The 16073-nt window shown below is 51.7% G+C and overlaps 2 protein-coding genes across 4 annotated transcripts in view; one reads left to right on the top strand and one right to left on the bottom strand.

Moving 5' to 3' along the window:
* Positions 1-1207, top strand: part of TOP2B (DNA topoisomerase II beta) — a 67903-nt gene extending 66696 nt beyond the window's left edge. For 2 of the 3 annotated variants that reach the window (XM_036267424.1, XM_036267427.1), the window contains exon 36: positions 636-1128. In XM_036267424.1, coding sequence (XP_036123317.1) covers positions 636-803 — 168 coding nt within the window. In that variant the 3' untranslated portion in view covers positions 804-1128. Of the gene's footprint in view, positions 1-635 lie in introns of all 3 variants that reach the window. The other variant, XM_036267426.1, reaches the window with a different exon arrangement.
* The window catches only part of RARB (retinoic acid receptor beta), a 168650-nt gene continuing 153756 nt past the window's right edge, over positions 1180-16073 (bottom strand). Inside the window, exons 5-8 of the mRNA XM_036267428.1 lie at positions 15700-15876; positions 5361-5565; positions 4390-4548; positions 1180-2662 (exon numbers count right to left, since the gene is read on the bottom strand). Of these exons, the coding sequence (XP_036123321.1) occupies positions 2466-2662; positions 4390-4548; positions 5361-5565; positions 15700-15876 (738 nt within the window). The 3' untranslated portion in view covers positions 1180-2465. The remainder of the gene's footprint in view (positions 2663-4389; positions 4549-5360; positions 5566-15699; positions 15877-16073) is intronic.

Raw genomic sequence — 16073 nt, 5'->3', positions numbered from 1 at the left:
ATACTTTTTTTTCAGACCAAATAAAGGCTACTTCTTTAGGGCTACTTGTTTTAACTTAGTTATTTGTGGCTCATTTTCCCAACTGGTCTGGCCCTTCTCCGGAAGTACACTCTCTCTTTAGGTAAATGGAATAAACATCAAATGTTCCCCTTTTTCTCTCTCGCCCATTAAACCTTAAAAATACAAACAAAGGTGATTTTAGCTTTATGCTGATTTTCACACTGACCTCTACCATCCAGTCTTCTACATCTTTGGTCCATCTTGGTGACTTTTTGCATTTTTATAAACATAGTGTGCAGTACATACTGCGCATAAGTCTTATTTTCCTCTCAGGAATTCATAGGTACTAACAAATTAGACAATTTGAATTTTTACTAATCTGATCATTGTGCATATTTGCTGAGTGATAAATTCTGAAAAGTAATATAAGATCACTAAGGTGGCAAATTATTACTTAATCCTTTTTCCCCTTCATAAAAATGATTAGGTAACTCGTCTTACCCTTCAGTTAGCATTAAAATTTTCATTTTAACATCTTCATTATTTATAATTCCCAAATTAAGTGAAGTATAAGGAATGAGAATTTTTTTTTCTTGTCTTTTCTTAACTTTGGGGTTTTAAATCTATTGCTTTAGAAACCGAAGAAAACATCTTTTGATCAGGATTCAGATGTGGACATCTTCCCATCAGACTTCACTTCTGAACCACCTTCTCTGCCACGGACCGGTCGAGCTAGGAAAGAAGTAAAATATTTTGCAGAGTCCGATGATGAAGATGATGTTGATTTTGCAATGTTTAATTAAGTGCCCAAAGAGCACAGAAACATTTTTCAACAGATAACTTGTGTTGTCTTTTTGTCTTTTCTGTCTCAGACTTTTGTACATCTGGCTTATTTTAATGTGATGATGTAATTGATGGTTTTTTATTATTGTGGTAGGCCTTTTAACATTTTGTTCTTACACATACAGTTTTATGCTCTTTTTTACTCATTGAAATGTCATGTACCGTCTGATTGGCTTGTAGTATTGTTATAGACTGCCGTGCATTAGCACAGATTTTAATTGTCATAATTGCAGACTACAGACCTGCTTTTTGAAATGAAATTTAAACATTAAAAATGGAACTGTTTTCTCTGTCTCTTTACTGAAAATGAAAGTGTAGTGAAAGCTCCCACACACCTTTAAAATAAATATATTTTATTCTTTGCCAGGAGACTCCATGGAAAAAGGTAAACAGTATATGAACATAGAAAGCATTGTTAAACAATCTCAATGTACAAACAGAGCCAGTGAAAGTACATCACAGACTTGCTAAAATATAAAAAAAAAAAAATAATCCACTAGTGCTTAAATGAAAACTAAGAAACTGACACTTGTATCTGTTAACCACTCTACCACAGCTTTCACTCTGCTTCATAGTGATTGAACAAGGTCAAAGACGCATGTTCTCTGCCCACGCCGCTGGGAGGCAGTGTGAGCCCCTGGGCGTCAGGGCAGGAAAACCCCGTGTCAGGCATGAGTCAGGAAGGACACTAGTTACATAGTACAGGTGGGAGACCAGCCTGTTCCTTATACCAAGACATTTCCCTAATGGCTTGTGAATAAGTAAACAAAAACTTATTAACACTGAAAAGTGTTTCTGCCTTGGAGGCTATCATTACTGTAAAAATGTATCTTTTTAAAAAATTTGTGTCGTTATGTCATTAAATGAGTAATAAAACCACTTTTAATTTAAAGTGACATTAACAGTTGAACAATGACATTTGATTAACTGAACTGGCAGTTACACTGATACAGAATTCTCTTCTGCTAGTACAGTGAATTTGTATACGTTTACTGGGCAACAAGAATGAAAGATGCAGCTTGAGAGCAAGAGCAAGGACAAGCTTCCATACTAACTAAGTATCTTTAGCCTCATCTTGCTGTACTGTACAATCGTCCCATTTCCTTACCTTGATGTCTCGATTCTGTGAAGGCAAGACAGTTACCTTTTGGAATCTTTTTTAGCTGGACATGTACAGTGGTCTGTTTCATAACCTTGGTGTCTTGGCTGTTTAGAGTATGCAAGAGAAAAGGAAAGCACCAAACATACAGTATAGAAAGAACAGAGCCATGTTTCTGTATGTACAAAGTCTTTAGAAACGTAACCAGGGGTTAATCATTTTGACTGGGTCTTTGCCATGCAATCTTGAGTGTTCAAAGAGGAAAATAGAAGCTTTAAACTAGTTTCTGGTTGCATGAAATGGCTGATTTTTAGAATTTAAAAAGTTTGTATTTCTAGGTAAGTTTAACAGTGAGGAGTATAGTATATATTGATACATACGAAAACTTCTTGGTCCTTCTTGAGTTTTAATATATTTTCAGTCCAAAAACTAAGCAGCAGTAAAAATGGTTTTGTTTTTTTCTTGCATTTTAAATCCCGGAACTGAAGGTACTGGGGAATGTTTGAAGTAGCTGGGAAGTGTCTTATTGCACCAGTGGTGACTGACTGACCCCACTGTTCTCCACTGAACTGGGTGAGATGCTGGGACTGTGCTCTGCTGTGTTCCCACTTGAACTTGGGGTCAAGGGTTCATGTCCTTCAGAATTCTCCAGCATTTCCTGAATGAGAGGTGGCATTGATCCAGGAATTTCCATTTTCAAGGTAATTACACGTTCTGCACCTTTTAAGAAGAGATAATAGAAATCTGGTAGAGATAAGGAGTGAAGCTGAATAACTGGGGATCAACCTCCATCTACTTTAAGTGGGGTGAAAATGCCTCCCAGAACCGATGCTGATTATCCAACATTAAAATTTTTACTTTACCTACAGATATGGTGACATGTTTAAATATGATCATTCCATGCCTGTTTCAGGAAACCATATTAGTATGTATTTGCTTAACATAATTTACAAAGAGAAGTTCCCAATAAAAGACCAGATACAGTATATATCTTGAAAACGAGACAGTTGAAAGGATACCAGGAACCAGCAAACGGAGGAAGTGATTTGAGGGATAAAAGTGTGGCGATTTATCAATTTGATGTAGCAGTACACTGTCCAATGTGGCTATTTAAATTCAGGTGTGTTAAACACAGCGAAGGGAACAGTGCCTCAATGCACTGGCCACATTTCAAGAGCTCGAGAGCCACACGTGGCTGTGGCTACCGTACCGGACAATGCAGGTTACAGGATATTCCCGTCATCACAGCACATTCTATTAGCACTGCGAGCAGCTGGATACAGATGACCACAGTAAGTTAAACAGCCTGCTGTTTCAAATGAAAGATCACAATGACCACGGTCAGGCCTTGGTATCTTCGGTTTGCCTCTCCTCTCAATCCCTTGCTAGGGATGAACGCAACGTCTCATTGAAGAAACCTCTTAGACGATGAAGGAGTGAGACTCCTTGTCGAGCAAGTTCACTGCTTCCAAGCACCTCCTGAAATCTGGAGTGTGTTCCTCGGCTCACCGAGGTCCTGGGGACAGAGTATGCTCATGGGGAAGGGGAAGGACCAATAACTTGGTACCAGGGATGGCCGCTGAGTTCTCTCTACCTCGGAAAAACCCTATACTAACAATTCAACAGCGATAGGGCTCTGGGCACGTCTGTAATTGCTCCAGTTGCCACACACACTGAGAATCCCGAGACAAACAACACGCTCTAGGAAGGCAAGAACTCCTTTGCTGAGAAGTGCGAACAAGCACTCTGCCCACACACGAGAGCAGTGGCTACACTGACGGAGAGAGAAAGGTGACCAACACCAATGACCTGACGTACCATTCATTTCCTTGATGTTTGGATGTTCAGAAAAAACAAGTTTTCGTGAACCAGAGCATGTGTGGAAAGCTGGAAGGAAACGCATAAAACTAGAAAATGATAAAGCTTGTCCTCTAGTACATTCTCTCTCTCTCTCAATCCTCACCTAAGGACACGGTCTACTGGCTTTAGGGAGTGGAAAGGAGAGAGAAACATCAGTGTATGAGGGAGACACTGATTGGTTGCCTCCTGTTTGCACCCCGAACCTGCAGCCTAGGTATGTGTCCCTGACCAGAACCGAACCGGTGACCTTTCAGGCACCGGGCGACGCCGCTCCAGCCAGCTGAGCCACACCAGCCACGGCTAGTACACACTTGCTCTGGAAAACACCTTTTCTAATCCTTAGTCCCCTGAATTTTCAAACTCTCATCATCTAAGATAGAGCAGGGTACAATTTCAGATTCTCTCTGTTTTTGAAGGGTGGGTACTATTGAACTCTACTGGATTTCCATAAGAAGTAGATTCTAAGACAAACAACAGAAAGGCAGCTGCTATCAAACACCCCCAGTTAAAACACGGGGCTCAGACCAGCAATACCGGGCCGGGGCGGCGAGCTCCGCTACGTGAAGGCAGAGTGAGTGAGCACGTACCTTTAGCGCTGATGCTGCGGAGGTCTGTGATCTTCATTAAGATCTTTGGAAACATGTGAGGCTTGCTGGGGCGTCTCTTTCTGATATAAATTTTTAGGGCTTCCAGCAATGGTTCTTGTAGCTTATCTACTTTCGTTGGTTCCTCAAGGTCCTGGCGGTCTGGACACCAGAAACAGAGTGTTAAACAACCAGTGTCAGGACAGAAAGTGTTGCCCTTCCCCGGCCTGAGGGCCTGCCCATGTCCCAACGATATTATGACTTTATTAATTTGAAGATTCAATCACATAGACCAATGTGAAGGTACATGTAACTGCTTTAGGCAGTGATGCTTGAAAATAACTGTCCCCCTCTTTGGCGGAAGGCACATTTTTGATGGCTGGTTCCTTTGGTCCCAGGAAGAGAGTTACTTCTCATGACCAGGAGGTGTCACTACTGAGCTGAATTAGAACAAACCTTGAGCAGGATGGTTATGAAAGCAAGGTAAATCCGCCCCCTCATTAAAGCCATTACTTTCGAACCACTGATTCAGCCTCCTGCCAGCCGGTAGGGGTCACTACGAAGAAGAAAGTCTTATTTTATCCCAGGCCTCTAAGGACTGGTAGGGGGGGTCAACCCAATGACTCGTGTTCCGGGCCACCAAAATAGCAAACAGCCATGCAGGTCCCTTGGATCATCATTAAAACGTCCCTATGTAGTTTATTGTATAGTCTGATCCTACCTTTAAAAAAAAAAATACTTGTGGCAATTGGAGAAATAGCACTTTGATATTTCAGAGCAGATGGATCCCAAATGCCTTCCTTCAATTTAAAACAATATGGAAAAATGCAACAAAACCCTAGCATGCATGCCTGACTTTATTCATCTGTCTTTTTCCAAGTAAAATAACTCCCAAATGGAGATGAAGTTTCCCCCATAAATGAGAAGTGTCGGTGGTTCCTAGATCCCACGAGGGTTTTCTAGGCAGTCGGTACCTCCACAGATCAAGCAGATGGCACTGAGAAGGCCTGTTTCTGTGTCATCCATTTCCAAAGGCAGGAGCTGGTTGGCAAAGGTGAACACAAGGTCAGTCAGGGGACCAAATCCAGCATTGTGCATCTGAGTTCGATTTAGGGTAAGGCCATCTGAAAAAGTCATGGTGTCTTGTTCTGGGGTATACCTGGTGCAAATTCTAAGAATCTGGAAGACAGAAAAAGAACACAGCAGATGTGATGGATCATCAGAGCCGGCCTGTCCTGACAGCATCGATCAGATGGAGGCAGGAGGCAGCACGAGGACTTCCAGGGCGCCCCTGCATCGCGGGAGGCACGCTGCCCCCCGCCGGATGTCGAAGGTGTCCCCCAGCTCTGTCACTGAGAGTACAGAAGTCAACACAGGCTGAAGTTATTTTAGGGAATAATAAATAGGACACAAGAAATATCTGTGTGCAAGTCATCTGAGTAAATTAAACATTTACTGAGTACCTACTTATGGCGTAGGCACTATGCCAGGTGCTGGGGATAAAAAGAAATGAATGAGATTCTATTTTATTTTTTCCTTCTTTTTTAAAAGAGCTTAGAGCCTACAAAAGGGGGGGGGGGCTGCAATATCTACCATTTGTTAAATGCCTGGTGTGTATCAAGTATTATTATACATGCCCTGCATTAAATCTTTCAAACGACTCGGTGAAGTGAGTATTATTCATATTTTACAGATGAGGGACTGAAGCTCAGAGATGTTAAGCCATCTGCCCACTGTCACACAGCCAACCTGTGGCTGAATCGCATTCAAACCCAAGGTAGGCGCCCTCTCCATGATGCCTCTGATCACACAGTTCCATAGACAACGATAACACATGTTTTTCTTTATTGATTTTAGAGAGAGAAACATCAATGAGAGAGAACATCGCATAGCCGCCTCCTGCATGCCCCCCACTGGGGATTGGGCCCACAACCTGGGCATGTGTCCTGACGGGGAACCGAACCGGCAACCTCTTGGTGCATGGGTGGACGCTCAACCACTGAGCCACACAGGCCGGGCAACACGGATAGCTGTAATACAAGGAGCAGGAGTGGATGCGAGCTGGGCAGTTCTAAGGGAAGCTCGGATACAGCCAGGGGGCATCCAGTGCAGGTTCATGAAGAAGAGGCAGCGTTTCAAGAAAGCCAGGATGTAGCGGCAGAATTTCCATAGGTAAGAAGCCTGGGTCACCCTGCCACAGTCTCCTGATCCTATTTGACATGCCCTTGATATATGGCTCTGCTGGCCGCCCTAGGACACCTGCTACCAGGGAGTCACCTGCTCACTGCACTGTGCCTCTGGGTCGTGCCCAGAGCCTGGTGCCTCCCAAACGCCTTCCTACTTACACAATCGGCCCGTGTTCCCACCACCCTCCGGAGCGCAGCTGCTGGCACCGAGCTCCGTGCACTCCAGAGCACCCCTCCACCCGAGCACGTCCCTGCGCAAGGACCGACCCGCCAGCCAGGTCTGTGCACTTGACTTCTCCTGAGCAAGGCTCGGGCTGCTTGCAGCAGAGAGAGAAATCAATCCACCTGGACAGACGTGACACCCAGTAGGTTCAGGGAGCGCGGAGTGGTTCCCAGATGCTGGTGCTTAGTTGATAAGAAGTCTGACTCTGGTGTCTTCTTGGGTAGGAGACATCTCCCGAGAGGAAAGGATGACCGAGTAGCCTTCTTTGCCTCTGATATAGAACAAAGGCTAACGTTTTACTCATCACCGAGTACACGCCAGCTACCATGCTGCATGATTTTATATATTTATTCTCTCATCAGCCCTGAGTTAGGTACTATTACCCCATTTTACAGATGGGGAAACAAACCCAATGAGCTTGTCCTAAGTCACGTAATGACTCGGTGGCATGGTCTGTCTCCCGTGCCTGTGCTCTTCAACTCGGCGGTGAGGTGACCAGCACTGCTTTGAAGGTCAGCCCCACTTGTCCCCTGGGCTGGGTCCCCCGGGCATACCTGCACAGCTGTTCACGGAGGCCTCGCTGGTTATGGGAGCCTGTGGCCGGGAGACAGAAACTTCTACCAACTTCACTTTGTATCTAAATCAAGACACGTTCTCACACGTCTTAATGTCCCTGTTGTATGATCACGTGGCACCGTGAGCTGGAAAGCACCCTATCATGAAGCGAATGGTTACCAAACATCACAAAGGTTCCTTCCTCTTCCCGGTCATTTTCGGCTCTCAGATATTTGCCCAGGGATCTGAGCCCGCCCAGCCACTTCCTCCGAGTCCCTGACTGGCTGACCTGTCCCACTTCACCTTGGTCGTTGGGGTACGACGCCATTCCCAACGGCAGAGCAGCAAGGGGACGCAGAGGTAACTGGGTATGAGCCTCGCCTCCCCGCGAGAGCCCTGGGAGGTGACGTGCGTGCTCAACATCACACAGCAACGGTGCCCGGGCAGAAGGCAGGCCTCCCAACGCCCAGGCCCGTGACAGGGAGCGACAGCCTGACGGGCAGTCAGCACGCTGTGCCCATGGGCTCAAGCTCTCAGACCCGGGTCCAGATCGGAATCAAAGAGGCACTTGGTAGGTCTGCAGCCCTGGCCTGTTGCCGCGATGGGCACGCACAAGCTGTCCCTGCAGGAGGGAAAGCATCCGGGACCTGTTGGAAAGCAACAGGAGGCCGGGATCTAGATGTGTGCACGCTGTCAGGGGCTCGCTTAGAAATCCGAGCCCCCACGGCAGGGCACAGACACCTCGGGCGCACTGTTCTCATCACAGGGGTCTTCCTCCAGAAACGCAGGAAAATACCTGGATTCTGGTGACGCGTTTAAACTATGTCCAGTTGCCGCTCTCCCTAGAAAGTCCAGCACCAGAACCAAGTATGACCAGGCCGTCCAGGGAGGAAGGTGTGTGGCCTGAGATGGAAGAATGGCCAACACCTTCCGTTATCAGGGAGCCCCTGCCCCGCCCTGCCCGCTTCGCCCCCGGGCAGCACCCTCCTCGCAGCCTCTGGAGGGAAACCAAGGTGTTTCCTTTGTCACACGAAAGTCAAATGCCAGGGGCAGACACCAAGTGCTTCCCGGGGATGAAAACGTCCTTTGTCTGAAAGGAGGGTATTTCATCTGGAAAGAGGAACACGCTCGCCCCACGAGATGGGTGAAAAGTAGCCCAGACCAGGCTGTCGGACGACAGCGCCCCGCGGATGGGCAAAGCGGCCTCCTCGGGGCAAGAGGGACCCTCGCGTCCTGCCTTCCTTCGGCAAAGAGAACTATTTTTCCAGCTTCCTGGGAACCCCAGCCGGAAGCTGGAGCTCTGGGAGGCTGACCTGAGCCCCGAGGTCCCGGAGGCCGAGCCAGGGACTCGCCCACCTCTCTCCTTGTCCCTGTGACCACTGGACCCACCCACCACGGCGTCTCTTCCGCCGAGGGCCTCCGAGCCCACCTGCGATCTGCGCTCCTGCAGCCACCGCACGCTGTTGAAAATGTTTATCAGAGAAGACTTCCCCTTCCCCGCAAAAGTCCCTCCGATGGCTTGTAGTCAGCTCTACACCCGTAAAACCCCAGCTTCTTCCTGTGGCCCCTGCGGCCCCACTGCCTCGGCACAGCCCCCTTTTCCTGCTCGTTAACCTCTGGGCACAGGGGCCCTTTTCTGAGTCCCCAGCAACTCACCGCTGCAAAGCATTTGCACCTGCTGTCTGTGCTGCCCGAGGTCTCTCCTGTGGCTGACTCCCCACCCGGAGCCCACCCGTCAGCTCGCAGCACAGTGAGCGAGCACCACTCCCTACAGCCCGTGACCTCCCGCCACAAACAAGCTCAGAAATTCAGTGCCAGGAGGCCCTGTAAGAGCGAAGCTTCATTCCCCTCCCCTTGAGCATGGGCTGGACCCGGCCACTTGCTTCTAAGGAAAGGATGCGGGGGAATCGACGGGTGTGACTTCGGAGCCGAGGTGATAAAAGTCACTGTGGCTTCCTTCTTGCTCATAGGCAGGTTCACAGCTTCGGGGGAAGCTGGCTGACGTCGTGAGAACACTCAGGCAGCCCATGGAGAGGGCTGGGGGGCACAGAACGGAGCCCGCGCGGCATTAGCCAGCATTCACACCCGGGGCGAACGTAACAAGCTACCTTGGGATCGGCCCCAGCCGCCCGTCAGGCCTGCAGCCGATGCAGCCCCAGCCCGCCACTGGACTGAGCCAGAACCTCCCAGCCAAGTCAGGTCCTGACCTCACGGCACTGTGAGATAATAACAATTACTGCTTTAAGCTGATAAGTTTCGTGGCAACTAGTTAGGCGGCAATCGATAACGATGACGACACACTTGCCTTGAGCACACACGCCACCTCTTCCTGTGGATTCGTTTTGCCTGTTCTTGAACTTGAGACAAATGGAATCGCACACTACAGTCTCTTGTGTCTGGCTTTTACTCCACATCACACTGTGAGATTCCCCAGGTCGGTGCCTCAGCAGCGGTCCCTCTTCATTGCTGTGTAGTATTCCACAGCATGCCCCATCACCCTGCTTTATTTCCTCCACACACCATCCCTCTCTGAGCTTCCTGACCTGTCGCCCTCCAGAAGCCGAGCTCTTAGAAAAAGACGGTGCTGCTGCTTTGCTCCCTGCTGTTTCTTTAGCAAACCGGACCGTGTCACCCACACAGCAGGCGGCCAATGAAAACGTATCGAATAAAGAACCGGGTTCCTTCATCAGAATCTCTCCCACCTTGTAACCCTACCCCGAGGGGGGCACCAGGGGCTTCTAAGTGTTTGGGGAAAGGAGAGGGCTCGCACTGCCCACCCCGTTCAGCTTCTGCACTAATCGTCTTTGGCAACTGGCGGGCAGAGCCTGATCGGATTTGACTGTTTATCCTCCGGTGCTTGTGGGAGCGTCGAAGCCGTGATAACAACAACAATGACACAGAGCTGTGCACGGCCGTCTTCCCTGGCGGCACGTAGCACCTACTGTATGAGCTCATGGGAACAAATGTTTCCCCTGTGGGGCCTGCCACCAGCCCCCCTTCCCTGCAGGGGAACAGGGCAGGGAGCAGGAGTCTCGTCCCACAGTTCTGCTGCGGGACCAGCGCTCCAGGAGCCGTCGTTTCAAAACGTGAAGAGAATGATGTGGAATTACATTTAATAGTATATTTTGTTTAACTGAGTAGATCCAAAATATTTTGGCTTCCACAATCATTAAAGAGATATTTTACATGTAAACCCTAAGTGTGTATTTTTACAACTACAGATGCTCAACAGACACAGAGGGCGTGTGGCTACCGTACCCGGAGAGCACGGGTCGTGTGTGCACGCGTGTGCGTGTGCGGCAGCTCAGCACTGTGCACAGGGACAATCTGGGCTTACCCAGTATTAATACTCATGATCGCTAATTTAAAGGAGCACCTCCTATGTGCCAGGTACTAAATGTTTCACAGGCATTGACCCGATCAACTCGCCCACCTCCTTATTAGAGAGGAGTGACTATCAGACTCATGTCACTGGAGACGTGACTGAAGCCTAGAGTGGCCGCAGAGCTTCCTGAGAGTCACAGGTCCCTAAGCGGCAGAGCTGGGATTTCGAAGCAGGGAGTCTGGCTCCGAGCCCTCCCCCGCTAAACCACTGCCCTGCCGGCCTCGCGTGGACTCCCGGGGGCCACAAGGTAACTGCTCCACCCCGCGGGGGCAGAGCCGAGACCCAGACCAGGACCTGTCGGAGGGCCAGCGGCCGAGGCGAGGTTGAGCCTGAAGTCAGGCTGTGAGGCTCGGTGCAGAGCTCGCTCTCCCGGGGTCTCGTGTCTACTGAGCCCGAGAAGGCGGGGAGGGCCCCGTGGGAATGGCCTTTCGTAGCCAGCTGTTCAGTCACGGGTCCCCAGGACCCCGGGAGCCACAAGTCATGTTCTGAAGTCAGGCTGGGCAGTCACTTTGCGTCACGGGAAGCAAGGTGCTGCTGTGGCTGGCGTGGGAATGTTTTCCTTGGAAGTGAGGGCGCAGGACCCAGGGAAGCCCCGTGCCCCACAGGGCAAGACCTCGCACTTAGTCTTCCACAGACGCAACCCTCCGATGGCAGCCCGTATTCTGGAGCTCGTTTGCCTCCGTCCGTCCGTCCGTCTGTCCATCCGTCCATCCGTCCATCCATCCATCCATCCAGTCACGAGTGCCCAGTGGGGGCCTCTCCTGGGCCTGGGAGTCTGCCAGTGACCAACCCCAACGTGGCCCTGCCCGCACGGAGCCCGCAGTCCAGGGCAGAAGCCAAGGGAACACGTCCCACCCGCAGTGCGACATGTCCCCAGTGCAATGAGAGGCCCGTGCGGAGGGGTAAGAATCGAGTGGCTGAGATGGGGACTTGGCAGAAAGAAAGCGGGGGGCAGAGGGGAGAAGGGAGGGTGTTCTAGATCAAGGAACCTTCGGGGAGCCCTGTGGGCCTTTAGCTTCCTGCTGGGCCTTCACCCCCTACCTGCAGTTGGGGACGCTCGCAGGAGGACCCGGAGGGTGGAGTGAGGCCTAACAGTGACATGCAAGACAGCTGAGGTCTATGGCGTTCCTAGCACAGTCCCAGGCCCTACGTGCTGGGCATTTGCTTCTCCCCAGACCCCAAAGGAAGCGTCTGTGACCAGCTTGTTTTCAGTGTGAGGGGACTGAAGCCGGGGAGGAGAGCCCCTCTCCCAGGTCACACAGCTAGTAGGCAGCAGAGCCAGATTCTGAGCCCAGGCGAGCTGGCTTCAGGGCCCACACTCACGACTCCGGTCAACAGCTGGAGCCGCGAAGGGAAGCTGGACAGATGCGTGGACAGATGCGCAGCCGGGGGAGGTGGAAGGGGCAGTTCTAGGGTAAAGGAGGAGCTGGCCTGGGTGCACTGCAGGAGGGCTGGGCCCCGCCTCTCCTCTCCACCGCCAGGTCCTGTGTCTGGCTCAGAGCAAGTGCTCAGGAAATACGTGTGGGCTTCTTCAGCCTACACTTACCCAGGCTGTACGGCAAGACAGAACGGACATCTAACACAAAAGGCAGACCACAGCTCAGCTCTGGCCAAAACCCAGTGACTCCTTATGACACGGAATGAACATCGAAGGGACCTCAGGCCCCACTTCCTCTCGGATGAAGGCGCTCCTGCTCCCCCTCTCATTCCACCTCCTCACTGTTCCTCGACTGGCCGGGCCTCCCCTGCCCCAGGGCCTTTGAGCCCCACTCCCCCCAGGTCCCCCTCTACTCGCACGCCCCCCAGACCTGGTTCCACTCTGTCCCTGCACTCAGGTCACTCCAGGTGACCACCTTCCGAACCGCCCTGCAGCGACCAGCTCCTGCCCAGCTCAGCCCGCTCCGTCCCTGGTCCCGCTTCCACTTCCTGTGTAGCACGTGGTACACCGCCCAACACCCGCCTCTCCCGGGAGACAGCCCTCCTTGGGGGCAGGGAGTTGGGTGTGTCCTGCTACTGCTTTGTCCTCAGAGCCCAGAACGGTGCCTGGGGCATGGCAGGTGGGTTCTGGCAGAAGGGAGGGAGGGAGGGAGGGAGGGTGCGGAGAGAAACCACCTGTTTTCTATGACTTGAGGTTGGGAGGGACTTGATGACCTTCACCTGCAGGGAAGGGGCTGCTCAGAGGGAGGGTAGAAGACACAGATGCAGGAGGGGGGAGTGAGCCCGAGGAAAACGTGCGGACGGAACTGGGTGAAGGGGCCATGCTCAGGGGCTTCCCTGTGGGAAATCATGGAACTCACAGCTGGGCCTCAGCATCCCTCCCCTCAGCCTCCTGCGGGGTGGGCTCCCCGCCAGAGGGTCCCCACCAAGCAGAGGCCGGAACGAAAATCCCTCCAGAGGGTGGTGTGGCCGGGAGTGTGGGCAGGACAGGCTAATGGCTGTCCTTCCCCTTGGGCCTGTTTCCTGAGGGCCTCCCACCTCGTGATTCTAAACCAACCCTCCTCCAGGGTGTGCCCAACACAGAACCAGCCCCCAGACGGGCGGCCCCCAGAGCAAACCACACCCAACACAACGCACTGGTGGCAGAGAATGGGCGGCACAAGGTCATGGCTAGTGACCTCAGGCACCACCTCGACTTCCCCTTCCGGGGGCCGAGGATCACCTCAGCCGTGTCTGTCTGCCTGTCCTCCTGGTCTGTCTCACGCTATCCGTATATCAGTGGCCTAGAAGAGTCTTCCAAACAGCTCAGCCAGCTGCCATTCCCATCCCGCTGATGCTCTTTGAAGCTGTGCATTTTCCGCATCTTGTGATTAATTGCCTTTGCTATGAAGCCTCTGACATGAGCTCTGGTCTGGGGCCAAGTATTCCTCCTGCTGTGTCCTGTGACTGTAGGTCTCTGATTGCACCAGCAATCGGCCACGAGGGACCTACTGCACGCCCACTGCGCCCGCAACCGCATGTCAGCCCATTCGAGGAAGTACCTTAGCTAGTGCCTTACTGATTTGTATTCCCATTTGGTATATAGGTAAACTGAGGCTTGGAGAGGTTAAAGAACTTGACGAAGGTCACAGGAATAGTCTCCACCGAGGGGCTAAGGGCTGAGTCCTGGCTCCGTGAGAAAATTGGGGAGCACCGTAGGGTTCAGTGTAGACGTGAGATGTGGGGAGACAGTGCTGGAAGAGGGGATCTAAGCACCCCGACCACGAAGCAGGTAGCCGCGTGTACACAGGACCCTTCTGGCGGATCTCAAAGCATCCCTCTCGTTCCATCTTTCCCAAAGGGCTGGAGTCGACGGACTCAGACCGTCACCACGTGGCAGCCGGACAGACGGAGAACAAGGAAAGGAGCAGAGGGCCGAGGTCGGAACCTGGGCATCAGGAAGGCTCCAGACCCCGCAGGGTGGCTGCGCGATGCAGGGGACTCGGTGACTAGCTGTCACCTCCCCCATCTTTCTGCCTCTGGGGCAACTGTCCCTAATCATGCAGCAATCACTCCAGGCTCCACTAATATCTTGGGGGTGTTCTGACACTTAGGGGAAATTCTACCGAGTGCTACATGTGAAGCGCTTGCAAGCAAAGCATTAAAAAGTTCCTTATTCTGCTAGATCATTATTAACATCATTATTGATTTGCCCAAGTTGCCTCGTAATCCCTGGTGGTCTGACTGGTTCTCTCCGCGTGGCTCCCACCTCCCACACCATCTCCTGCTCATGCGTCTGGTCCTCTCCTGTCTGCACGTCCCATGGCTTAGAGTCCAAAGATCTGGGACGTGAGCATGGGCTCTAGCACTCACCGAGCTGGGTGACTCACAGCCTCAGCTCCTTATCTGTGAAATGGGCTCAATCTCTATTCCCAGGCTCACTGAGTCGTGTGAGGTGCAGATAAGCTTGGTTTGCAAACTCTGCAGGGTGTGGGTATGTGACGGGTTGATGCTGCTCTGTTCGTTTTTTCTGAACCGAGTCTTTCCCTGGTGGGGGCGTCAGTCCAAACTCTCTGATTTTACAAGAAGAGAAAATACCAGACACTCTCAGGATCCCTGGCGCCTGGAGGCTACTGAGTAATCACTACCACACCTCCTCAGGTCCCACTTGGGAGCAGAAAGACACATAAACATTCAAGCTTCCTGCACAACCGCCCCATCCAGGGTCCTCTCTCCTGAGCAGGACGGCGTGTGTTTCATCACTGTGCGTAACTGGGTTTGCTTTGTGGAACTGTTTATACTCAAAGCTACAAAAGATGTGGTAAAAAGAAAAATCTACACTTTTAAATACCTCAAAGCTAATCTTCCTTTCCGTGTTTTCTGGTGCCTGCCTGGGGATCCGCTGTCCCCCAGGCCCTCCTGAGGCCTGTCAGCATACAGTCCCGTGGGCAGGACACATCCCTGCCGCCTCTAACAGGTTCTGCTTCCCCACCCACGAAAACCGCCCGGACAGCGCTGACGCCCCCACCAGGGAAAACTGGGCATCCAGCCAGCAGAGACCTGCAGAGGACAAGGTGTGACGGCCACAGTGTGAGAACAGCAGGAGTGGACAGGCATCAGGGATCCCCTCTGCACAGTGGGGAAACAGAGGCCCACGGAAGGCTGCCAGTGGTGGTGGTGTGGAATCAGGGTGGGACCGGCCGCTCTGTGCCACCTCCTGTCGGTTCTGCCTGGAGGCTTTTCAGAGACCTATTGGGGTGTCCCGGGGAAGGGGCCACGGGTGAGCAAGCTGTTGCTGAAGGCCTCTGGACCTGTTCCCAAGGCCATGTAGAGGGGGCTCCCATACTGGGCAGAGGGTTCAAAGGTTCTGTTCAACTCCAGGGCGTCTCTGAACTGAGATGCAGGCATCTGAGATGCAGATGGGACTCAGTGTGCCAAGGAGGTGGCAGGAAGAGAGGTTGGGGAAACTGAAGCCTCCAGAGATCTTCAGAGAACCTCAGGCCCCCTCCCGGCCCCAAGCCCCGGGCTGAGTTCAGAAAGGCACATACCAAGATATCCAGGCAGGCGGCCTTCAGCAGGGTGATCTGGTCCGCGATGGTCAGGCTAGTGAAGCCTGGCAGACGCTTAGCAAACTCCACGATCTTAATAATGCACTTGGTGGCCAGTTCACTGAATTTGTCCCAGAGGCCCAGGTCCAGTCGGACTCGATGGTCAGCACTGGAATTCTAAGAGGGAGAGAAAACAGCACAGTTGCTGGGGAGCCCAGTGGAAGGCAGGAAACTCAACACACTTCCTGTTAATGTGCAGCACGTCAGTCTCGACCTGGGAGCTTCCTGGCGGGGTGGCTGAGTTCTTAGCTTGGATTTGCCTTTTTAAAATGCTCAAACTCTGATCCCTGTACCACTGGATCATGAAATTACAG

Source organism: Molossus molossus, unplaced genomic scaffold (genome assembly GCF_014108415.1).
Source record: "Molossus molossus isolate mMolMol1 unplaced genomic scaffold, mMolMol1.p scaffold_m16_p_18, whole genome shotgun sequence".
Lineage (NCBI taxonomy): Eukaryota > Metazoa > Chordata > Mammalia > Chiroptera > Molossidae > Molossus > Molossus molossus.
The sequence above is the reverse complement of the archived record's forward strand: the minus strand, read 5'-3'. Positions and strand labels throughout refer to the sequence as shown.